Here is a 26,153-nt window from a genome sequence, read left to right on the forward strand (position 1 = left end):
TGCATCGGCAGGCGGACGCGCAACCACTGCGCCACCAGGGAAGCCCTTGCGTGTGTTTTTATGGCTGTCCCTTGTTTACACAACATGCAGATTTTTCCCTCTAAGCTGTGCTATGTCCTTCATGACCTCCATGTGTTGAGAAAATCAGAGGAGCTGGGGAGGGAGGTTTGGCAACTCCTCTTTTGGATGGTTCTCTATGCTCACGCCATACCCTGTTCGTACTGTAAGCATGGGACTAAAATACCATACAATTAATTTAGGGTGCTATGATGTTCTGGTCAAAATATCAAGGTATCTAAATATTTCTTATCCCGTTTTTTAGGCTCCTGGATAAAATAAGATTTCAGAAAATTGCATTCAACTGTTAGGAAGCAAGGCCATCTGTGAATATTTCATGTAGTGAACTGACCAGGAAGGCACACAAACTTACGTTACTACTTACTATGTGGCCTTGAGCAAATGATTTAAATCTAAGCCTCCATTTCCTCACCTGTAAAATGGTGATAATAGTATCTACCTCACAGGATGCAGGAAGATGAAAAATGTGTAACACACTGGGTTTAACATAGAAAAGATACAATAACAGTGCCCGCTTTTCATTAGTACCATTGCTAATTACAATGATCAGGAAAACTGCTGGTTTTCCCTGGTTATATGCAATTGATCATAAATATATTGGGAATGATTAAAGAAAGGGGTGTTCTGGTTAAGGGACCCTGCTGATTGATCAGACATCACCAGAAGATTAATACATGGCAAAATAAAAGGGACTATCTGAAGATTGCCATGTGCCTTTCCTGTTTCATGAAGATAAGACTTAAAAATAATTTCCTGATACCACCTCATTCATTCAGCATTTTTCTTTCTTTTTCTCTTCCTCTCCCCTGCACCCCACACTCCTGCCGCCAGATAAAATTATAATTTAAGAAAAACCCACCCAGGGACTTCCCTGGTGGTCCAGTGGTTAATATTCTGCGTTTCCAATGCAGGGGGCGTGGGTTCGATACCTGGTCGGGGAACTAGGATCCCACATGCCGCGCAGCTAAAAAAAAAAAAAAAACCTACTCAGCTACTTGACTTTTTTGGATACTTGTATTCTGGATAAACCCCACTAGCCCTATGGAGAGCAGGCTGGTATTGAAGCTCCCAGGGGGTGGAGTTGCATGTGACATAGTTCATGGTCATTGGTCTAAGGCTGTGCGTATCAAGGACAGAGATGAATGTAGATTCTCTTGCAAAAAGGGGCATCGAGTGTCATTCACAACAACTTCATGGCTCTTTGGAAGAATAAGCCACAGACACTAGAGCACTTTTGTGGTTTTGGACTGACTGTCAGCCACTAGTCAGGAAAACTGCTGGATACTTATTCCTGTAAATGGCTGACTATATTCAACACAATTGAAATTTGGGAGAAAGACTCATCATAATTGAAGCTCATATATGCTAGAGCTTGCTATTCTCCTGTGCCCTCAGAACCATAAAGAAAACAATTTCTTCAGGCCAAAGCATCCGCCGGTTGGTGGGATGGGGTTAGGGGTCAGGAAGGGATTGGCGATGCAGGGATTACTTCCGTGTGAGTCCGCACCTGGAGGCCACTTATTTCCCTGCCTTGAATTTTTCAGTTTTCATCTATGTGGTTGCTGCCTTATTCATTCTGAATTTTTATCTTGCTGTTTTTCTCTTTCTCATGTTATAGCACTTTCTTACCATTGTGTATATCCCTTTCAATATTTTATTTTTAAAAATGATCTGATGTCTAAAAATATTAGCAGCGAAAGTAAAGAGAAAGAGTATGAACCTGTTGTAAGGATGGTCTGACTCCTGAGAAGGGGCACTTTTCCTTCCAGCTGTGTCTCAGACAATCCCTTCAGTGCCCCCCCTCCATGGCGAACTGTGTTGTTCCAAAGAGGAGTCACCTTCACTCTGGAACCACGGACCTGAGTTAGACAGAACACCTACCGGCCGGTGCTGGTCCACCAAATCTCTGCTCAGTTGGATCCCCTTTCTATCCCCCAAGAAACAATCGATCCACCCACCTAATTACACAACAGAGCTCAACTCTATACCCCATCTGTAAAATGAGGGAGAACATCTACAATACCAGGACTCTTACCCCTGCTACGTCTGATCCAAAGCAGTGTTTCTCAAACTTTCCATGCATCAGAATCACCTGGAGGGTTTGCCGAAACACAGATTGGCCCAGGTTGGTCTGGGGTGGCCCCAAGAATTTGCTTTTCTAACAAGTACCCAGATGCTGCTTGTCTGGGGGCCACACTTTGAGAACTACTGCTCTAAAGTAACAAGGGTCCCCCTAGTCAATATCAATGCATTTCACGCATATCCCCCACTTTCACCACCACAACGTTAGTTCTACTTTTTTGGATGTTTGGGGTTTGTTAATTTTTAAAAATCCGTAAACCCAGGTGGCTCTGTGGCCCCCTTGTAAAATCTCTCCCTCCTGGGCCCCCCCACCCCACCTTCTCCAGTCGCAGTGATATTAGCAGTGTAAGGAGGCTCTGAACAGGCCGAAGATGGGGAGAAGGCACCAAAACTCTATGCCAGGAACTGGAGAGTCTCTCTCCACGGAGGACACTGTAATGTGATCTCACAGGTTTAAGCATCATGATAAATGCCGTTACCATATCTCAGTAGAACCTACATATTGGAAAAACGTAGCGATGTTCTACTTACTGCTGTAAGTAACCTGGAAGGAACTGCTGTCCATCTTGTAGGTCTGATTGAGGTTCTGTGTTACTTGCTCGTTTGCTTTGCGCATTAATTCGGGTGATGCTGCTGTTGTCGTGACTTCATACACCACAACCACACTTCCAGGCCTGGATGGAGACCACTCAGTTCAGTAAAGCAGTAAGTGATCCGGAAGAGTCCTTATGGTTTATTTGCATAAGAAAACAAAATGGCAGGAAGAGCCTGGGAACTTTATCTTCAAGCGTCCACTGAAATCCAACCTGTTTCTAAGCTCTAGCTGAAAGCCTGAGGCAGGGCTCGAACACTCAAATGTCTGCAGATGGGTCACATCAATGACTGGAAGAGCCAGATGGGGCGGAGTGAATTGAATCCTACAAGTGGGTCAAAGGATATAAGCCACAAGGTAGAGACTGTTGTCACACAGTCTGCTGGCCCAGGTTACCAGCTATGCTGAATATCCAGTGAAGCCAAAATCCTCCATGTTTCTGTAAACATTCTTCGGCTTTTAACCGGCAACTAACTTTTTGAAACACTGTGCAAACACACTTAGGGCTGCCCGGTGCCTAACTCCACAGGGGTGCGTTCACATGACAGTGTGCAACTCTGTGGCCACGGCTAGCTGGCTAACTTTTACTAATAAAGGCATCATTGCATGCATGACTTTATTTCATTTTTGTATTTCTGACTTCCCTAGATGGCAGACGTATCCCACATCTTTGTTTGCAAAATTCTTGCGTGCATAGAATGAACACAAGTCTTTTTCTCACCGTCCTTCTAAGTAGGTACATCTCTAAGGAGTGAGCTACTGCTCTCAGTATTTCCTTTCACTTTAAGCCCTGGGAATCTGACACTGTCTTCACCTTTACCCCACTGCTCCCATTGGGCATACCAGATGGTGCCCTTCTAACGGGCTTTTGCTTTTTCACTAACGTTTTGGTATCTGCCATTGGATAAAAATGACCCAGTTATAGCATTCTTACCTGAACTCTGTCACTGTCACCAGTTTGAAGCCTGGTAAAATACTGTAACCCTTCCAGAACTGGAAAATAAAGCAAGACAAGTGTCACGGATCAAGGTCCACCGAGAGACGGGTCAACAATTTGAAACAGGGTAAAAAGTGTCTATTTCTTATGACCCTGGGTAAAATGCTCTCCTGTATATTTTGTTAGCGCTAGCACTGGCAGATCTTTGAAGAAGTAATTCCTATCTACCTAGGTCATTTTGGGTTCTCCAGGAAGCAAACACCAGAGTAAATGTGCAAAAAATTTACTTAGGGAAATGCCTAGGGGAAAAAAATGGGAAGGCAGGGAGAGCCATCAGATCCGAGTGAAATTGTACAGGAGGAGATGCTGGATGAAATCATTCTAGACTGAGCCTGGGAAGGTTCAGTACAGCCTTCAAAGGAGTCCCACGTTTGCTAGACACACCCGCCCTGCTCATTCACTAGCAGCAGGCAGCAAGCACTGCCATGCGCCAGCAGCCAGGGCCCTCAATCAATTGCATTTCCTGTAGCTGGAAATCTTTGACGTGCCTTCTTTTTTTTTTTTTTACTTCATCTACACAGCCACTATTTATTTCCTTCTATGCTTCTGTTTCTATGGATAATGTTTTTTCTACATATTATACTGAGCTATTTGATTTCGATCATTTTATTATACTATTATATCTTCTTTGTAAATATCATTTTGATGGCTGTGTAATATATCCTGTGGGTATACTGAAGTTTGTTTTTCCATTTCTTTTTTTTTTTTAACATCTTTATTGGAGTATAACTGTTTTACAATGGTGTGTTAGTTTCTGCTTTACAACAAAGAGGGAAGAGATATGGGAACATATGTATATGTATAACTGATTCACTTTGCTGTAAAACGAGGTGCCTTCTTGCGGCTGCCACACTGCCGGATCGGCTCCCTCACTTAACATATCACAGCTTTGGTTGAGCCAGTGTTTTTTTGTTTTTTTTTTAACATCTTTATTGGAGTATAATTGCTTTATAATGATGTCTTAGTTTCTGCGGTATAACAAAGTGAATCAGCTATACATATACATATATCCCCATATCCCCTCCCTCTTGCATCTCCCTCCCTCCCACCCTCCCTATCCCACCCCTCTAGGTGGTCACAAAGCACCCAGCTGATCTCCCTGTGCTATGCGGCTGCCTCCCACTAGCTATCTATTTTACGTTTGGTAGTGTATATATGTCCGTGCCACTCTCTCACTTTGTCACAGCTTACCCTTCCCCCTCCCCATATCCTCAAGTCCATTCTCTAGTAGGTCTGTGTCTTTATTCCCGTCTTACCCTAGGTTCTTCATGACCTTTTTTTTTTTCTTAGATTCCATATATATGTGTTAGCATACGGTATTTGTTTTTCTCTTCCTGACTTTTTACTGATGCTTTTAATTCCTTTTGTTTCCCTGAATTCCAACGCCACAGGAAATTCAATTTGAATCAAGTCATATTTACAGGGCGGATGCCATGTGCAAAGTGGTGTGTTAAGTAGCTGGATGGGTGGGATCCAAAGATTAATATGTAACTCTCCTTTTTTCCTCAAAAGTGTATAATTTAGTGTGTCATGTGTGCCCGTGAGGAGGATTCTCACGCTGTGCAGAACTGTTACATGTCGGATATGCAAATCAGATATCCTACAGCTCTTCTGTATCAGAGTTTCATCCTGGCGCCCAGGAACAATGGTAATATTTGAGTGGGTAAGCAGGAGGCTGCTCCTGGCTTGAGGCAGAGGGTTGGCTGCCCAGAGAGTTAAGGGGAGTCATTACCTCAGCCCACCTGTAGCAATTTGTACCACACCAGTTGAGAAGCTCTATTCCAAATGACTTGACTCAAGCAAAGCATTTAGGTTTAGATGAATTAATCCAATGTAAAGCACTTAGAATAGTGTCTGGCACACAGTTTACAATGAGAGAACAGCCTCTTTTTTTGCATGAGTAAATTTACATAAGTATACATTCTTTTCAATATTCTTTTCATTATGGTTTATCACAGGATATTGAATATAGTTCCCTGTGCTATACAGTAGGACCTTGTTGGTTATCCATTCTCTATATAATAGTTTGCATCTGCTAACCCCAAACTCCCAATCCTTCCCTCCCCTTCCACCGCTCCCCCTTGGCAACCACAAGTCTGTTCTCTAGGTCTGTGAGTCTGTTTCTGTTATGTGGAATCTACAATATGACACAAATGAACCTATCTACATGAGTAAGTTTAAATCTGCCTTAAGTGTGAATGCCTTGGGACCTCCAGTGTAGAGTGGTGTGGAATCCTGTGTGTCAGTCTTGGGCTGGTCTGCACAAAAGATGTTAGGGGGTTTCACCCATGTGATGTGCAAAGATGAATAGAAATGCACCATCTGGTGCTTCTAGACCAGGTTCTTGGAACTTTCAGTAGGTTTCTGTGAGTTGATGCCGCCAAATTTTATGTGAATCAATTCTATCCGGGGAGGAAGTTCCACCTATAGGTCAAGATGATGTCAGATCATCCCCTGAACACTGTCTGATTTGAGCGCTTCTTAATTCATCATCCCAGAGGTATAGAAATAATTTCAACATTCAGATTCATAAATTCTGACAGATTCAAGCAAACGACCCACTGTAAATGCAATAGATTCAGTTCAGCTCAGAGCTTGTTGGTTAAGAGCCTCCTGGGACCAAAACCCACCGCTGTTTCCAAGTCAGTCTTGTAGGACCTATAGAGGGCAGAGGAAGAGTTCCTGAGTTCTTCTTGAAAGCCCACATTGAGTCTGACCGACATTCGCAGGGTAATATCTGCTGAAGAACACAGGGCAATATTTTAAAAATCCCATGTCAGCATTTGAGTACACACAGGACAGAGAAGCATTTGGTTGAGATGATATCAAATAGCCACTCAACAAACACACATTCAGTGAGCAGTTACTTACCTCCCTGGAGCTGGCAAAAAGGTCCCTTGGGAGGCAGTCCCTTAAGGCAACTGCAATGATGCCCAGAAGGGGAGCCATCATGCCCTTGACAAGTGAGATTGTGGAGGCATCTTTCCTGAGGCCACTTATAGCCTTTCTCACAGGAGCACCAGATTTCACTTCCAGTAGGTCTGCAGACTGTCATCAACCAGAACAATGAGGAAAGAAAAGGTAATTACCGCCTTTGTGTTTATAGATGACAAGTACTTATACTTGTAGGAAACCCTAACTCCACTCCATATTGCCCTTCCGGGAAGTTCAGTAGTACTGCATGAGAGTCTCATGATCCCCGTACATGTCACCTTGCTGTTAGGCACGGCCATCTAAAAGATGACAGCTCTGACTATCCCAGGGGCTGCCTACAATGATAAAGTGCTAAACAGATTCCTGGACTAGAGGGTATGGCAGCCAGCCTCCAAGATGGCACCACCCATCCCTGCCTCTGGGCACTCACACCCTTTTATAACTCCCTCTCATGTTGTACTAGGGTTGGTTTGTGTGACCAAGAGAATCTAGAAAGAAGTGGTGGTGCATCACTTCTGAGATTAGGTTATAAAAGACACTGTGGCTTCCCTCTTGGTTATGTTCTCTCTCTCTCTCTCTCTGATCACTTGCTCTGGGGGAAGCCAGCTGCACTGCATGAGGACATGTCATAGAGAGGCCCACATGATTAGGAAATGAGGTCTCTAGCCAATAGCCAGTGAGGAGCTGAGGGCTGCCAACAACCGCATGCGTGAGCCTGAAAGTGGGTTTTCCAGTCTCAGTTGAGCCTTCAGATGATTGCAACTCTGGCTGACGGCTTGACTACCACCTCAGGAGAGACCCCAGAGCCAGTGCCATCCAGCTAAGCTCTTCCTGGATTTTTGGCCCTCAGAAACTGTGCGACATAATAAACATTTTTTGCTTTTGTTTTGTTTTGTTTTGGGTTTGTTTTTTTTTTTGGCCATGCTGCGTGGCTTGTGGGATCTTTGTTTCCCAACCCGGGATCAAATCCAGGCCCTCGGCAGTGAAAGCGCAGAGTCCTAACCACTGGATCGCCAGGGAATTCCGAGTTTGTTGTTTTAAGATGCTAAGTTTGGGGGTAATTTATTACGCAGCAATAGATAACAAATATAGAGTATAAGTAAAAATTCTAAACTTGTGCCTTTTACATTTCAAGTCAAATGTGAACGGCCCAAACAGACTCCAATCCCATTAAAAACTGACACTGAAAAATGCTCTGAAAACAGAGGGCTTGGAATTTATGTCTAAAACTGGACTAAAGCCACGTCACTGTGAGCTGTTTCTTCTGCAGGTGGGCATCTAGGCAAAGGCCCCCAGAGTGACCACCCAAAGGAAAGCCGTCAAATAATCGTTCCTGAAATAGGAGGGACAAGCAAGTCCCCTGGAATGCTCGGACACCGCTCCCGTCCTGTGCTCCAGCAGCAGGAGGGCGTGAGGCGGAAGGAACGGAGGAAGTCAAGGCTGCTAGTGCGTGTGGTGAACATCGGCCGGGGGTAATTCGAAGGGAGCCAACAGGACCCCCTTTGCCAAAATCTCTCTCCCGCTGACGTGAAAAGCATTTTTTTGGTTGTTTGATTTTTGTTGTTGTTGTTTTTCATTTACTTATTTTTGAGATGGATGTGGAGGTGATATTAGCAGAACTTTTGACTCCCATGTAAAATACAAATGTGCCTTAAGAGGATAGCAGAAGCGACCACCCCTGGACCACCTACCGCATTTAGTGCTTGACACACATTGGCCTTAAAAATCCTCAGTTCTGTGTACTATGATTAAAAGTGGCTTTCAGCTAACTAATAAGAACCTACTGAATAGCACAGGAAACTCTATTCAATGCTTTGTCATGACCGATATGGGAATAGAATCTAAAAAAAGAGTGGATATGTGTGTATGTATAACTGACTCACTTTGCTGTACAGAAGAAACTAACATCGTAAATCGACTATACTCCAATTTAAAAAATGTGATTAAAAAACATGCCTTTCTTGAAAGGTTCATAAGGTAAGCTGTTGGAAGAGTGGGTGGGGGAGGCACAGGAAGAGGGGAACGGAGAAAATTTTGGGGTGCTTAGATATGAGCATCATGGTCAGTAAGTCTAATCTTCCTTACCCAGCCATCCTATTACCTCCTCTCTGAGGTCAACTCTCCCCAGGCCACGCCCCTCCACACCCCACATCCCCCTCTAACAGGAAGGAGCTCAGAGCAACGTTTCTCCCGATTGGCCCAATCCTCCTATTTCAAGCAATGGGTCTTTTACTCACCTGTGGTCACCTCGATGCTCAAAATGTTGGTAGCTGGGTCAGTGTCACCCCCTTCAACTGGAAAACTGAGGCTAGTCAAGTAAGCTTTGCCAGGCTCCAGGAAGGAGGCATCTTCAAAACTGACCTCAACACCGACAGTGAACTCTTGGGCTGCAGGACTGCTCATGGCAACTAGAACGAAAGCATACGAAGGCTGTGAGAACTCACCGTGGCGGGCAGAGAGAGAACACGATAGACCTTTCAGCACTTAAAGCCAATGACGTTTTAATTAGGTGGTTGGGATAAGCAGACGCACACTACTTTATATAAGATAGATAACCAACAAGGATCTACTGTGGAGCACAGGGAACTCTGCTCAGTATTCTGTGATAACCTATAGGGGAAAAGAATCTGAAAAAGAATAGATATATGTACATGTATAACTGAATCACTTTGCTGTACATCTGAAACTAACACAGCATTGTAAATCAACTAGACTCCGATATAAAACAAAAAGCAGAAGTTTCTTGGGAGTCCCCTGGGGTCCAGTGGTTAGGGCTCCACGCTTCCACTGCAGGGGGCATGGGTTCGATGCCTGGTCGGGGAACTAAGATCCCGCATGCCACGTGGTGCAGTTAAATAAATAAAAAAGTATAAAAATTAAAATTAAAAAAAAAAAAGCTAATGACGGGGACATGTGGATGCCAGACACATCAGCCTTTAAGAATTTCTAATGACCTTATTTAGAGAAAAAGAAGTGTGTTTACTGATCACCACCAAGCCCTCCCTTCATGATTCTTCCTCTCTACTACTCTGCTATATTAGAGGAGAAAGGCAACAGATCTAGCTTGTATCAGCGCTGTGGTCTCTGGCCATTTGAGAGCTTCACAGGCCAAGCTCAGGACTTGTCCGTCCTCTGCATTCCCACACCCTCCTTGGTGTCCAGGGCCAAGGGTGACTGTATGGAGAATGGACTCGAATGGGACACGAATAGAAGCAGCGAGACCCCGCAGGGAGGCTTGGCAACCATCTAGACAATAAAAGCCATGGTCCTGACTCAGCAGCATGAGTCAGTATGTTTCTGATCACCATTCAATGGTCATGCATGTATTTTGAGAGCTGAAGGATGCACGCACGCACGGCTTGAAGACCTCTGGGAAAAGTCATGTAGTTAATTCCCTTTGTTCTTAGCCTGTGTGCACAGCGTGGGCTCTTTGTTCTTACTCTGTATCTCTGGTGTCCGGCACATGCTAGGTACTCAACAACAGCAAAATTGGCAAATTGGAAATTAAAATAAAAGAGATCTTCAGCAATTCATTGTTCTTCCAAATTGTCTCAAGACTGGTTGCCCGGCTAGCATTCTAGATGAGTCTGCTTCCCAATCCAGGCAAGCCAGACAATAGATCTATTGGAACGTTCCTGCATAATTACCACTATGACATCATGTCTGGGCTGTTGGTTGTAAGTTCTCAAGGGCAGGAACTGATTCTTTCACTTCTCATGGCCTTAACCACTCCATCTGGCATGGAGCCCAGCACATAATAAATTCATGTCCAATCAATTCTTGATAAACCTGCGATTTCTGAGTTGAGTCACAGATTCACCTTTTTGTCACGGCCAGAATCTTTGGCGCGTTCCTGGTTGAAATATATAACTGGAGCAGAAGCCATGGGCTTGGTTAGTAGCTAATGAAGAACCTTCAAAAAATAGGAGAATTTTTAATACAGATGCCTTGAGATAGACCAGTTGTGGCTTATTTTATCTTGTCAGTCAAATAAGGAAAAGATAGGGGCTTCCCTGGTGGCGCAGCGGTTGCGCGTCCGCCTGCCGATGCAGGGGAACCGGGTTCGCGCCCCGGTCTGGGAGGATCCCACGTGCCGCGGAGCGGCTGGGCCCGTGAGCCATGGCCGCTGAGCCTGCGCGTCCGGAGCCTGTGCTCCGCGACGGGAGAGGCCACAACAGTGAGAGGCCCGCGTACCGCAAAAAAAAAAAAAAAAAAAATAAGGAAAAGATTAGTGAATACCTGCAAGACTTCTACTTTAAAATATAAGTAAAATCTGGAAGTACGATACATATATATATAGGTATGTATATATATAAAACCATAACATTAAAATTCTATGTCTGTTTTCTAAAAAGACAAAGAATTTCCCCCATAATATCACAAGATTTGTTTTAAATATTCCAAGGAATATTCATGAGAAACACTAAAATGGAGTAAGTTTACCATGGGAAACTCCAACTGATAAATGTTCATTGTAGAAAATGGTAATATTTGTCCACTTACAGCTGTAAACTATGTTTGTCTAGGAGTTTGGTTTTACCCATCAACCTTGTTGAGGATTATTTCATTTTGGCATCCTTCAACTTGCTGTAATTAACTCAAACTGTAAAAAATGTCTGTGCACATTTTCTTAAAATTAGGAGTGCATCTTACGGTATGTTTCCTCCTTATAAAAATGCATTTACAAGTAGAACACAGTTACTTTTAAAACCCAGTGCGGAATCTCAGTTTGTCACGATATTATGGCATTGCTTGAAATTTCCTGTTTTCTTTCTGATTTGCAAACGGTTCTGTGATGCAAACAAGCTTCCTGGAAGGACTGCTAATCTTAATCTGAGTGATCCTAACCCTAGACATGGTATGTGGCCTGCTGGGAACATTTGCAAGGAGGGCGGCTGCACGATATCTATAAACTCTGTTTTAGAGCACATTCTTTTTCCTGAAAAGTAATGCAGCAGTGTTTATACCCTCCGGAGGATTCAGAAGCTCCAGGATCCTCTTTGCTGTGGTCAGTCTACTCTCCTCCCAGGAATGAATGTAAACAGGATTTCCTGGACGGTAGCTGCTTTTGAGATGAGTGAGGTCAGTAACAATCTCGTGTCACCCGCTCCATCACCTGCATTATTGCCTCCCGGGGTCTGATCCCAGCATGATTTCAATGCCTGCCTGAGGGCCGTCGGTATCACCCACCCGTGAGCCCACCTCTCTCTGCTCTTTACATACGTAAGTGGAGAACAAGCATGTGCCTGAAAAGCACGTGGTGCTTCCTGGATGTCATCATTCCCCACGGAAGCCAAGGTAGTTCCTCCGCTTAGATCCTACAAGGAGCTGAGCCAAAAGCTTCAAATACCACGAAGAGGACAGTTCCTGTGACTTTAGCGAGGTCTAGTCTATGGCATTTGTGCAAATATTAATTAAAGCACCAGCCTCGGGCTTCCCTGGTGGCGCAGTGGTTGAGGGTCCGCCTGCCGATGCAGGGGACGCGGGTCCGTGCCCCCGTCCGGGAAGATCCCACGTGCCGCGGAGCGGCTGGGCCCGTGAGCCATGGCCCCTGAGCCTGCGCGTCCGGAGCCTGTGCTCCGCAACGGGACAGACCACAGCAGTGAGGGCCCCACGTACTGAAAAAAAAAAAAAAAAAAAAAGCACCAGCCCCTAAGACCCCCTTCCCCTCAGCCACCTTTTATGTTCTTGACAACTTCTAAGGGAGTTCCAGAATAACCCTCAGCCTGAGCATCAGTTCTCCATAGAGACTGATAAAGGACGGGAACATTGAATAGAGAAAGAAATGTCTTCTTGAAAATGGTCAGTTCTTCAAAGCAGGCTCAAAAACGCCATAGTAACTCAGAAGGCTACGGGCTTGCCCTTGGAGATCATCTATTCCAGGGGTTCCCACTCCTGACTGATGATCATCCACACGTAGGGGTTCTACGCACAGAGATATTGTGGATCCTCGACCCAGGTGAGTCAAAGTAGAATCTTTATAAGATAGTCCCAGAAATCTCTGCTTTTAGGCATGAGAAAAATGATTCCCCCAAAGAGTAAATGACCCGCCCCAGTTCCTGCTGCTTGTTGGCGGCGTCCACAGGCCCAGAACTTGGGTCTCTGGACTTCTAGAACGGGGTTCTTTCCATGACCTCACTCTGACGGTGTGACTGGTAGAATCATTTCTCCCTTAATGGTGCCATGTGCTCCTCAGGAAAAGAGAATAAAGGATGTTTTGGAGGTGGGGTGGGCGTGCAGTAATGAATAACTTCAAAGATAGAGAGAGCTTGGCTGGACCTACCAGTGACCATGGGCTTGGCCCTGACCCCCAAAACATCATGGTGTTATGGGCAAGCAGAACACAGAAACACCACTGGGCCTCCAGTCCCTGTCACGCCCAGGGAGAGCATCTGAGTTTAAGGGAAGAAGCCCAGATGCTCAGGATTAGTATGACTTGTGTAGGGTGGGGTCAGGGGCCCAAGATTTGGGGTCGAGAGGCCACGCCCTGTCCACCTCACCTCCTCCAAACCTGAGGACTTCAGGGCTTGGGAAAGTGATGCTGGTGGGCTTGCCCCAGGCTACAAGGGACCCGGGAGGAGCAGGAAGTTTCCTCCCACTCTGTGTAAGTGTGTATTTTAGAGGCCCTTCCATGCTTCTCTGCTGCCTCTGGACCACCTGATTGCAGACAGTTCAATGTGTTCTCTTTGCCTCAGGCTCCTTCAGCCTGGTGTTGTTTGTCTGAGTTCTTCTGACTCACCGATGCCCCAGTGGAAGGTAGCACTTTCCAGGGGTCATCAGTGTCACAGACGCAGGCCTATCCCTGGCCTGGGAGGCACAAACCAACCAGGATTTCCCTTCTCCTTTCCCATGAATCACTGCCCACCACACAGCACTTATCTTAAAGAGACATTTCTGGAAAGTTGGCCACAAACTGACAAGCAGTTCTGGGTCTTCATCACAGCTGTTTAAGCAAACAAGACTATTTTTGCCTGGCCACTCTACTGGTAATTACAGCTTCTCAGAAGTCGGGGCCTAAGTCAATGTATAAATGAATCTCTCACCTGCAAGAGAATGAAGCCTGCTGACATCACTCAGGAGAAATGAGGTTCGTGTGGTTTTCTCTTGACCAAAGGGGCCCAGGCGTCTTTATCACTGAAGATTTGGCTCTCGTTTCTCCCCCTTAGTCCTGTAGCAGGTAAATATTAAAAGCTACCTGCCCTGCTTTTTTCTTGACATGTTCTCGTAGGTACCAATTTGGCAGCATCACCTGGATCTGCTGTACCTTTGTCAGGAGAGAGTCAAAGATCCTGTTCTCCCTTTAGGTTTTGAAAGGTTTGTTCACACAGAGGAAAACTGTCAGAACCCCAGGCTGTGGTCTGGGGGGCAGGCATGGACGGGGGAGAGGGAGGGCAGCACTGTGGCATAAAACAATGGGCTGTGAGGCCTGGAGAAAAGAATCAATTCTACTAGCTCATCATACACCCAAATCATCAAAGTCAGCCCCATGTAAAGTGATGCTAGGGCCCCTCACTCAACAAATCTGCTCCGAGAATCACAGCTGCGTAAACTTCCTCTAAATGTGGTTAGAGAGAATGCCGTTTCCTTCTGCAATATATGCATAAGAAAAAGCCCCAGACCATCATTAATCTCCTCGTATCCCCTCTGCCTGGAGCTCCCCCCTCCCTCCCTTCTTCTGCCCCCATTTCTGCTCCTTCTTTCATGCCTCAACCTCAATCAATTCTTTCCCGGTCACTCTCTGAGCCTATGTGTGCTCAGTGACCTGAGGACTCACAGAATCAAGGCATCGTGAAGTTGTCTGAGTATTTTAAAGATCATCTTGGGTAACCACTCATCCGATGCCATGATGCCCTCTATGAACACTCCTGCTAGGTGCTTATTCAGATTGGCTTAAATGCCTGGCATGACATGAAACTCACCTCCATATAAGACGGTCCAACCCACCTTCAGTTAGTTCTGTTAGAAACTTACATTTAGCCCAGATCTATCTCTCAGTAGCTCCTACCATTTTCTAGACAGTAGCTTTGCCTTTTTTACAGGCTCCCAATATGGGATGACTCTGCTTTTGATATTACAAACTTTGAATTTAACTTATGGTGCGTGCATATCCTATCCTTACAACCAGATTAAATGTTGATAGCAGCAGTCAGCATGTTTTATGTTCTTTATGCCCAATAGGTGCTTAATAAATGTATACTAATTAAATATTAAAAACACTTCTTTGCTAAAAAAAAAAAAAAAATCATGGCACGGAATCTCACAGGCAAGATCCAGAAAGTCGTGTTGAAAACTGACTCTTAACTAGGAGCTATAGGACTTGGAGCCGGAGAGAGCTGGGGTAAATGCCCTCTCACCTGGGAGGCTACTGAACCCCTGTGAGCCACTCTTTGCTCATCTGTAAATTAGGAGCACTATTTTCTCTGCAGAATTTGTTGTTAAGGAGTTGGGGTATGAAGACCGCTAGCAAATTGCCTGGCATATAGTAGCCATTCTGAAACAGCATGTAGAAATAATAATACTGATCTTAATAAGTGTAAGGATTATCATCTATGCAGCCATCTGCTGGTAGGTCAACTAAACCTAATTCTCTTCCAATCAGGTCTCACTGTTGAGATAGGTAAGCAAAAAAAAAACCCTGCTAGGCAGAGAGCACCAGCCTTCTCTTCTTACTTTGCCACCACTACTGCCTGCTCAGAGCACGAAATGCCACAAGTTATCACAAGAAAGATTAAAGCCAGGAAAATCCCCAAATCTGTCCCTCAAGCTGAAGAATGCACAGCATTTCCTGAACACAGATCAAAAAGAGACAGCACATCCGGCCAGACTGCAGGTCTTCAGAAAGGTCAGGATTTCCGAGCTGGCAGCTGGCAACCCAATCTGGTAGGAACCTTGCTCTCACTGAATCTGTGAAGATGTTAAGTTGTCCCAGCTCGGGCTTAGGACATCCTGGGTCTCCCTTTCTCCTACCAGCCATTCCTTTTGAAACCAAAGAAGAACCAGTGGGGACTCTTCAGCCCAGGACCCAAGACACATTCCCAGTTAAGCTCAGAAATCTGACATGGGGAACTTCATAATTGATGCTGAGGACACATTTGCATTACTTCCAACCTAAGAAGCCTCTTTTTAAAAAAAAAAAACAAAAAAAAACTTTAAAATCAGTCCATCCCGGCACTTTATTTATTTTTGGCCACACCATGCAGCATGCAGGATCTTAATTCCCCAACCAGGGATCGAACCCGTGTCCCCTGCAGTGGAAGCACAGAGCCTTAACCATTGGACCCCCAGGGAATTCCCAAGAAACTTCTGCTTTCAGTCCCCTGTGATGATTGCCCTTAAGACTAAATTTCCCGCTGACTGTTGTACTTCCAAAATAAGATTTTCATTCCAGCTCCGGCTTCTACCTGTGGCCTCCACCTCCCCAGTCACCCGGGTCTGTGCACTCCCAAGTATCATATAGATCATCCCTCCCTGTCACCCCCATGTCAAGTCTATCCCCAAGTCCTTTGAACCCAATTCTCCAAATGTCTCTCACAAGCGTTCGCCACGTTCCTTTCCTAACGTCATTCCAGGTACGAGGGCCGATGACGGTCCCCACTGCTGAACATCCTTGCTGGTCTCCCGGAACTAACCTCTTCATCTAATTCCTTCAACCGTAACCATCTGGCAAATTTTCACTTCAGATGGCTTCCACCAATGCCTTCTCTGTGCCAGCCTCTCGGCTGGTCTAGAACCACTTCCTGGTGGAATCAGGACAGAATTCTGGAGGCTTTGACGGGTGCTTATTTCCCTCTGCTCCCCAATAGCCACTAACAAGCAGGTTCATACTCTTCTTGCCTCTGGCCTCCGAGTTTCTGGTGAAGGTTTCTCTGCCCCCACAGAGTTTTGAGAGAGTTTTCCTAAAATGCTAATATTGTGGCATCCAACCTCCTGCCTTCAGTAGTTCTACAAAACCTTCTCTGTACCAGGTATATTTCAGGCTCTGTCAAATGCAATATTTTTATAAATAAGTCAATTAAATTTGTTTTTAATTTTAAAAACCATTAAAACAAACAAAAACATCAAATACCCCCCCAGATAACTATATTAACATTTAAAAAATAAGTACATAATATTATTTAATCCTCTCAACAACCCTGTACAGTAAAAATATATTTGTATATTTGTATGTATGTATATATATGTGTGTGTGTTTGGATGTGTGTGATATGTTTGTGATACATAATATGTGGTAGAGGAAGAAGTCCATAGCTCTGAGAATAAATGTGAGTATTGATCCTACCTTTAAAGGATCAAACTTTAAAGCTCTAAAGAGTTGGTCCAGTGCCTCAAAAGGAAATTCCTTTTGAGAATTCTCTTTCTCTTGGAAACTTTGTTTGCCCCTTTCTGGCATGAAGGCTCCAGAACACAGACACTTCTGTGTGGCACCTGCTGAACGTAACCCTCCTATTGCTTGCTTTCCTAGTTTTCCTGGAGAGTGATGCTCTTAATTGCAACTTATATTCTGAGAATCTGCGGCCCAGTGCCTGGGCCTTTCCATGACCAGTTCTTACTTCAGTGAATTTGTACAAGTACCAAGGCCAATCCGTCTTCTGCAGATGATGGGTTGAGTCATTGACACTTCCAAAATGACCCTAGAGGCCCAAACCATGTATAAAAAATGGAAAACATGTTTTCATGGTGATTTATCACCATTGTGACTGTTTTTAATGAAAGCATGTCTGGAAAAATTTTGGAACGTCAAATCCTTAGAAGTGGAAGTGGTTTCCTCTCTGAGGGCTAACCTCTCATGCTGTCACCAAGGATCACTAATGGCTAGGCCCGGAAGTGCAGAAAGATGTTACTTTTCCAGGTGTAGGGTCACCAACTGGTTCCGAGGCAGGTGGCAGCCTGAGCCCTCGAAGAAGCTGGCAGAACCTGGAGCTGGAACTTAACTCAAGTGGTTTGATTTTAGGTAGAAAAGTCTTTCAAAATATTGAGTGGGGACATCTCTGGTCCTGTTCCTGTCATGGGGGTGGGAGGGGTCAAGGAGTTGTCGGCGGGGTGGTAGAGGTGATAATGCTTGTTTTAAAGCACAGGAAGTACAGTCTGTGCTGTAGATCACTTTAGGGAAGGAGAGGAGGGCGGGTCAGGATCCCATAGGGATATAAAACAAGGTTAAAATAGAAAAAAAAGGGAAGGAAGGGAAGGAGAGAGGACCAATGGTATGAACTTCCGGCGAGCATTTCAAGAGCTTAATACTATTGTATAAATAGTATTAAGTATTAATATTAATACTTAATTAATATTAATACTTAATAGTATTAAGTATTAATACTATTGTATTTATTAATAGTATTAATAGTAATAATTAATATTATTGTATTGTAATGAATTCTCATTTCACGCACGGGACAGCATGCGGATCTTGTTATGGCCCTGTAAAGGGCTCTACTGGATGCCTTTATCCTGCCCTCAGGGCAAGCCTCCTCCCTCTGGCAGCCTAACGTCTCTTTTAGACCACCAGACTGAACAGATCAAGTCCCAGCATGCCTGGAAAAGGATTCAGTCCCAATGTTACAAGTGAAGAACTTTCTAGACGGTTGGTGCAGCCACGAAGCCAGCAGACTCTTAGCAAAAAGGAACATATCCTCTGAACTCACACAGGGACAGCTATGACAGAGACATGGCTTCTCTTTATTCACTCATCTGTTGGGACACTGGGCTACATGCCAGGCTGCAGAGAGGAAGAGGGTTCAAGGCAGCTCATGTCTCCTGGGAGTGGCAAACAGGAAGCAAAAGAATTACAATGCATTGGGATAAATGTTGGGCTACGAGGATGTATTGTGGGTAATGGGAACCCAGGAAAACAGCCCCTCCCTGTCTGGGGAATCGATGGCAGACCTTCCAGGGCAGGAGCCTATGTGAATTGAGTCCCCCAGACAAGCAAAGGGGGGCGGTGGGTGGGATGTTGACTCTGTGAAAAGCAGCAGAGGAGAGTGAGTGGGCAAAGCACACAGGGTCCAGTGAGCCGATAATCAGATTTTATCTCCAAAGCAATTGGCAGCCCTTGAAGGATTTTCTGCAGGGAAATGAGAAAATCAGGTTGATGCTTTTGTAAGGTTGCTGTGGTGGAAGGAGGAGCTGGTCCTTGGAAAATGCAGCCTCCAGATGTATCCACCTGCTCAGGGTCCCACACGAGGGAGGGGACACTGCCAATCACCATGCAGGTGTTCACGGCTCTCACCTGCCCCCAACCCTCCAAAGGGCAGAGCCCTGTGTTTTCCAGATAGCTTCTTGGGCATTCAGTGGGAAACTGGAGTGGCAGGCAGAAAAGGACTTGGGTCCAGCGATTCAACTGATCCACAAAATAAAGTGCTGAGTGAGAGGAGACGAGGTTAAAAGAAAAAAAAGAAAAGAAAAAAGGCAAGGGTTGAGAAGATAGTAGCAGGCTTGTGGTGGTGGCGGAGGGCAGCTGAAGGAAGGGGCCTCGGGGAAATCTTCAGGCTCTGAGGAGAGGTGATGGGAGAGGACACGAGCCTTGAATGTGCTGATAAGACCCCTTGAATGTCATTTGATAGAGAATGGAGTTCCTTTGCAGTTACTTCTAGAAATTGAACACTGAGGTGCTCAGAGACTGAATTATGTGGATCCCAGTGTTTCAGAAAGTTACAACAAATGTCATTTGATGGGATTTACTAGAAAAATGGCCAAGCAAAAGGTTACATACCGGCTCGTTTTTGCCTTACTGGGTCCTCCCCTGATAGTTCATGTTCACGGAGAAGCTGAAAGAACATTTTAGAAAATAGTCAGTGAGTGTTAGAGACGTCTTTTCACAATGGTTCTCTGTTCACGTGTCCCGGGATGTTCAAGCTGAGGGTAGGGCTGCAGATTCTGGGTCAGCACCTTGTGCCCCGGGGATGGCGGGCAACCAGTGATTGAAGGGTCGGGAAAATGAAATGGATTCGTCTCTGTGGTATGATCTGGGCATCGACTTTTAATAGACCAGTCTCTAGATGCAGGAGCGGAAGAAATCAGGCTATCTGAGTTTCTCAGAGTTCCTGCAGCTTGAGGCCTGTCAAGAAATATAAATGATGCTGTCCTCCACTGTAGTGAGACTTGAACCCTGAGTCATTCGCATGACCTTTTAGACGAGTCTCACGACCTCTCCTCCACACTCAGCCTGTCCCCCACCCCCAATATTTCTGCAGCATTAGGGCTGTTTAGATTGTGCATGCTTAGAAATTATTTTCTCCTCCTCTGGCCCTTTTTCTCCTAGATGGTTCGATGGTTGCCTTCTGAGGTGGGGGCTTTGAGAGCCAGCTCTAGAGCCAGAATGCCTGGGTACAGGCCCTTACTAGCTATGCGACCTTGAGGAAGTTACTCGTCCTCTCTGAACCTCAGTTTTCTTTTCTGTAAAACGGAATAATAATAGTGCTGACCTCATAGAATTGTTATGAGAAATAAGCCAACCGCAACGTGGAACATAGTAAGCTCTTAATAAATGTTAGTTAGATCATATAGTACAATAATTAAGCATAAGGACTCTGCAGAAATTGAATTCAAATCTTAACTCTGCCATAAAATGGCTGTGTGACCTTGAGCAAGTTACTTAACCTCTCAGTGCCTCAGTACTCACCTAAAGTAGAGCGATAAAAATAGCTTACCTCAAGAGGTTGTTGTGTGGATCAAATGATTAATCAATTTAAAGCACTAGAATAGTTATGATGACAGAGTAAGTGCTATTCTGGGACAGGGCATCACGCTGTCCTGGGGGCACCATTCACATGGACCCCCGCATCTGCATACTGCCACTTGCTTCATCTCCATAAAGCTCATCTACTGTCATCATGTGGCTTCTTTGTTGAAGAACTGACATTGATTGGCTTTGCTGCTGAGTTCACTGCCAGCTCCGTAGCTTATAACCTTACCTTGACCTGATATGGGGCTCCTAGCTCATCCCTGCCTCCAAGTGAATTTTCCTATGATGTGTTTCCCAATCCAAACTTCCTTAAGTCTCAGTAGAAGAGCCAGATAACCCCTGCCCTCCAGGGTGTGTGCTTTACCATGAACCCCATGCACCAATGAACACCACCTGAGAGAGAGAGAGAGAGAGAGAGCTCTGCCATCTGTGGTCTCTACCATTTTTTCCTTGTTATCTCACATCATAATGATAAGTGCCTCAGTACTCACCTAAAGTAGAGCGATAAAAATAGCTTACCTCAAGAGGTTGTTGTGTGGATCAAATGATTAATCAATTTAAAGCACTAGAATAGTTATGATGACAGAGTAAGTGCTATTCTGGGACAGGGCATCACGCTGTCCTGGGGGCACCATTCACATGGACCCCCGCATCTGCATACTGCCACTTGCTTCATCTCCATAAAGCTCATCTACTGTCATCATGTGGCTTCTTTGTTGAAGAACTGACATTGATTGGCTTTGCTGCTGAGTTCACTGCCAGCTCCGTAGCTTATAACCTTACCTTGACCTGATATGGGGCTCCTAGCTCATCCCTGCCTCCAAGTGAATTTTCCTATGATGTGTTTCCCAATCCAAACTTCCTTAAGTCTCAGTAGAAGAGCCAGATAACCCCTGCCCTCCAGGGTGTGTGCTTTACCATGAACCCCATGCACCAATGAACACCACCTGAGAGAGAGAGAGAGAGAGAGAGAGCTCTGCCATCTGTGGTCTCTACCATTTTTTCCTAGTTATCTCACATCATAATGATAACAAAAATAATAATTCCTAAGACTTCTTCAGCAGCCTGTGCCAGGCACTGTTAAGTACTTGGTGTGTGCTTATTTATTTAATCCTCATGACAATCTAAGGCATAGATACCGTTATTATCTGCATTTCACGGATGAGAAAATACAGGTGCAGAGAGGTCAAATAACTTGCCTAAGGTCACACAGCCTTGAAATGACAGAATCAGGACTCAAACCCAGCTAGCCTGCATCCTAAGTTTGCGCCTGTCCACATAAGTGTGGCATCGTCTTATCAGGAGATACCCCAGAAACTGTGGGGGAACTTGGTTCCTCTCAGTGACCCAGTATCTCTTAACTAGTGCCTTTTCTCTTTGTTTCTCTATTGTCTCCTCCACCCCCTCCTTCTTTTCAACGACTAGTATTCACGTCCACAGGAACTGTGGAAGGACCTGAGAGTTCACAAATGTTCTTGAAGAAATGAACAGAGGAATGATGGCTGATGATTAGAATTTCCAAAGCCCAGGGTGCTGCTTCGTTTGCAGTGAGATTATTTCAGGTCTACCGAAATGTGCAGAAACCAAGAAACAACAAAGTCAATGTATAGGGCTGGTTCCTGTGTGGCTTGCCCTGGAGCCTTCTCTGGCTCTGTGCCTGGGCAGAAGGGAAAAGTTCTTCCGCTGCCTTGTTGCCTCCATCCTCCCTGGGGCTTGGGGGTGGGGAAGGGGAGCCACCAGGAAGCTTTCTCTGTCCACTCTTCATGGCTTGCTGCTGGGGAACTCAGCCCAGGAGAGGACGACTACTGGTGGTCACCTTTGGGAAGCTCTCCCAAGCTGAGATTTCATTTCTCCCATTTTCCAGGGGTGCTAAAAAATTAAGGACTTGCTGCCGGCAGTTGTGGGTTAAAATCAAGGTACATTTCAATCCTCTCATGCAGAGCATTTCAAATCTTTGTGAGCATAAAGATCACCTCTCTCCCTCCCGTAATCCGATTTAGCAGGTCTAGAATCGGGTGAAGAAAACTGCTTTTTTAGGGGCTTCCCTGGTGGCGCAGTGGTTAAGAATCCACCTGCCAGTGCAGGGGACACAGGTTCGAGCCCTGCTCTGGGAAGATCCCACACGCCACGGAACAACGAAGCCCGTGCGCCACAACTACTGAGCCTGCGCTCTAGAGCCCACGGGCCACAGCTACTGAGCCCACGTGCTACAACGACTGAAGCCCGCTTGCCTAGAGCCCGTGCTCCGCAATAAGAAACCCATGCACTGCAACAAAGAGTAGCCCCCGCTTGCCACGATTAGAGAAAGCCCGCGAGCAGCAACGAAGACCCAACACAGCCAAAAATAAATACATAAATTAATTAATTAAAAAAAACTACCATGCGATCCATTTGATGGATAAATGGATCAACAAAGTAGGATATACATACAATGGATCCATATTCAGACTTAAAAGAAAGGAAGGAAATTCTGATGCATACTACAACATAGATATATTTTTAGGACATTATTCTAAGTGAAATAAGGCAGTCATGAAAAGACAAATACTATATGATTCCATTTGTATGAGGTACTTGGAGTAGCCAAAATCACGGAGACAGAAAGTAGAACAGTGAGTTCCAGGAACTAGGGGGTGCAGAGCTAGGGAGGTATTGTTTACTGGATACAGAGTTTCAGTTTTGCAAGATGGTTCTGCAGATTGGCTGCACGAAAATGTGAATATATTTAACACTACTAAACTATACACTTAAAAATGGTGAAGATGGTAAATTTTGTATTTACCACAGTTTTTTTAAAAGCTCATCATCCCATGTTGCTTTTAAAATGGTAGAAGTGGGAGCTGAGTGGCAGCTTAGGGCAGCACGAGCTGATAAGGCAGTTCAAGGGCACCTCTCCAATGGAGGTCATCAGCCTCTAGGCTGGATGAAGATATTATATCTTTTTACTTTTTATTATTATTTTTTATTTTTTATTTTGGCTGTGTTGGGGCTTCATTTCTGTGCGAGGGCTTTCTCTAGTTGTGGCAAACGGGGGCCACTCTTCATCGCGGTGCGCTGGCCTCTCACTAGCATGGCCTCTTCATTTCTGTGCGAGGGCTTTCTCTAGTTGTGGCAAACGGGGGCCACTCTTCATCGCGGTGCGCTGGCCTCTCACTATCATGGCCTCTCTTGTTGCGGAGCACAGGCTCCAGACGCGCAGGCTCAGTAGTTGTGGCTCACGGGCCTAGTTGCTCCGCGGCATGTGGGATCCTCCCGGACCAGGGCTCGAACCCGTGTCCCCTGCATTAGCAGGCAGATTCTCAACCACCGCGCCACCAGGGAAGCCCAAGATATTATATCTTGAAGGCAGATCTAGGGGGACAATTGGGGCCTTTTGGCATGGTGGTGGGAGCTTTCAGGAAGACAAATTTAAAGTTCCACCAGCAGTCCTGGGAGGCCTATCCCCTGATCAGCCTGGGCCACGAGGCAGATGGAGGGGCTTTGTTAAGGATGCTGTGATGAGGGCCGAGCTGGCACAGTGGGAGGGCACTGCTGCAGCTAGGAACACTGGGAAACTCTGGAACAGAGGTAAGGCTGACCCCATTGCTGAGATCACTTCAGGCTCCGGCTTTCTCCCCACATGCTTGGGGTAAGTAGAGCTCTGTACTGACTGTGCAAACTCACAGGAAAAGTAATGTTTCCCTCCTCTATTTATAAGAGCAAGCTGCTGCATATGATTGCATGGCCTGTGTCTCGCATATCGGAGTTTGGAAGAAGACATACAAAGTATACCTCCCAAGTCATGAGAGAAATAAAAAAGACAAAACCTAGGTCCAAACAAAGAAAGACACAAAAACAGAAGAGAGGAAGGAAATGCATAAACTCATAAAACAACATCCTGAAAGTAAGAGCAAGCATTTTAAATATGACATCAAATGTGAATAAATTATACTCCCCAAATCACAGTCAGATTAACAAAAAAGAACCTCAAACATTCCTTGTTTGTAAGAGAACCAGTAAAACAAAGGAATATACTGAAAGCTAAACAAAAAATAAAGAACGAAGATCAGGCAAACACAAATAAAAGACAGAACTGACCATTGGAATATAAGACAAAGAATTAAAATTGAAAAGTACCAAGCAGGGCAAAAAGAGATTTTATCATGGTAAAATCTACCAGTGAAGCTCTAACAATAGTGACAGACTGGATAAAGTAGCGCTAAAGTATCTTTTTAAAAAGTCAGTAGAAAAAAATACTATTACAAGAAGAGAAATCATAATAGTAAACACCGATAGAGCCTTTTAAAAAATGTAGCAGGCACAGGGAGTTTACTGGGTCAGTAGATGGAGGGCGGTCAGGATTCATATTTCTTTTCTTTTTTTCCGAATGCCTGTTGGAGAAAATCTCATGTAACCTGTGTGAGTCAGTCATGAGTGTTTCTGCTTCTGGAAGAATGCATCTGTGACTATATTCGAGTGTATCAGATAAGGAGACCCTGCATTTTACCCTCTCCAGAGAATAAACTTCCAGACTTCTGCCAGGGTGGAGGGAGGGCAGCTTGCCCAAGTTCATGGCATGGGAGAGGGGATATAGGGACCCAACCACTTTTCACACATCCTTCAACCAAATGTATCAGCATTTTCTTCATGCCCCACTTTCAGAGGGTTTCATCAATTCTTGGACATTTTGATGACTATTAAGCTAGCTTTCTCCACTGTTGGCTTAAGATTCAGCTTTCCTGAGTTTTCCAATTTGACTGCCAGTTGACTATTTGTCTTTTTGTCTCCAAAATTCTGTTTTATAATTTCCTTTTCTGCTCCATCATTATAATTTTACTTTTATGGAGGCTGCAGTCAGATTTTAAGAGGACTGTGTTCAACATTATTTTGTTGACCAAGCATATTCCTGGCTCTGCTCACTGCTGCTGAAAAGATTTATTGCAAAAATAAAAACTATATTATCAGGACTACGGGAGGGCTCACACCAAAGAGTACTTCCCAGAACTTCTGCTGCCAGTGTCTTGTCCCCGCAGTGAGCCACAGCCACCCCCTGCCTCTGCAGGAGGCCCTTCAACACTAGCAGCTGTGCGACTGGCTGAAACACAGATGGGAAGTAGAGCTGTGGAAAATCAGAAGAAATAAAAACTGTGTGGCTCACAGGGTCTTGGTACTCTGGCCAGGTGTCAGGCCTGTGCCTCTGAGGTGGGAGAGCCAAGTTCAGGACATTGGTCCACCAGGGACCTCCCGGCCCCACGTAATATCAATTGTCAAGAGCTCTCCCAGAGATCTCGGTCTCAACGCTAAGACCCAGCTCCAATCAACGACCAGCGAGCTCCAGTGCTGGACTCCCCATGCCAAACAGCTAGCAAGACAGGAACACAACCCCACCCATTAGGAGAGAGGCTGCCTAAAATCATACTCAGTTCACAAACACCCCAAAACACCACCAGCGGATGTGGTCCTGCCCACCAGAAAGACAAGATCCACCTCATCCACCAGAACACAGGCACAGATCCCCTCCACCAGGAAGCCTACACAAGTCACTGAACCAACCTTAGCCACGGGGGGCAGACACCAAAAACAATGGGAACTATGAACCTGCAGCCTGTGAAAAGGAGACCCCAAACACAGTAAGTTAAGCAAAATGAGAAGACACAGAAATACGCAGCAGATGAAGGAGCAAGGTAAAAACCCAAGAGACCAAACAAGTGAAGAGGAAATAGGCAGTCTACCTGAAAAACAATTCAGAGTAATGACAGCAAACATGATCCAAAATCTTGGAAATAGAATGGAGAAAATACAAGAAACGTTTA

The 26,153-nt window shown here is 45.1% G+C and overlaps 1 protein-coding gene across 13 annotated transcripts in view; it reads right to left on the bottom strand.

Moving 5' to 3' along the window:
- ADGRF5 (adhesion G protein-coupled receptor F5) overlaps positions 1 to 26,153 on the bottom strand; it is a 143,519-nt gene that overhangs the window by 58,393 nt on the left and 58,973 nt on the right. For 10 of the 13 annotated variants that reach the window (XM_055079599.1, XM_055079600.1, XM_055079598.1 and 7 more), the window contains exons 4-9: positions 19,390 to 19,444; positions 8,921 to 9,091; positions 6,621 to 6,797; positions 6,380 to 6,489; positions 3,687 to 3,745; positions 2,692 to 2,834 (exon numbers count right to left, since the gene is read on the bottom strand). In XM_055079599.1, the coding sequence (XP_054935574.1) occupies positions 2,692 to 2,834; positions 3,687 to 3,745; positions 6,380 to 6,489; positions 6,621 to 6,797; positions 8,921 to 9,091; positions 19,390 to 19,444 (715 nt within the window). Of the gene's footprint in view, positions 1 to 2,691; positions 2,835 to 3,686; positions 3,746 to 6,379; positions 6,490 to 6,620; positions 6,798 to 8,920; positions 9,092 to 19,389; positions 19,445 to 26,153 lie in introns of those variants that run through there. The other 3 variants (XM_028478981.2, XM_055079595.1, XM_055079605.1) reach the window with 2 other exon arrangements.

Source organism: Physeter macrocephalus, chromosome 18 (assembly GCF_002837175.3).
Source record: "Physeter macrocephalus isolate SW-GA chromosome 18, ASM283717v5, whole genome shotgun sequence".
In the NCBI taxonomy this organism is placed as follows: domain Eukaryota; kingdom Metazoa; phylum Chordata; class Mammalia; order Artiodactyla; family Physeteridae; genus Physeter; species Physeter macrocephalus.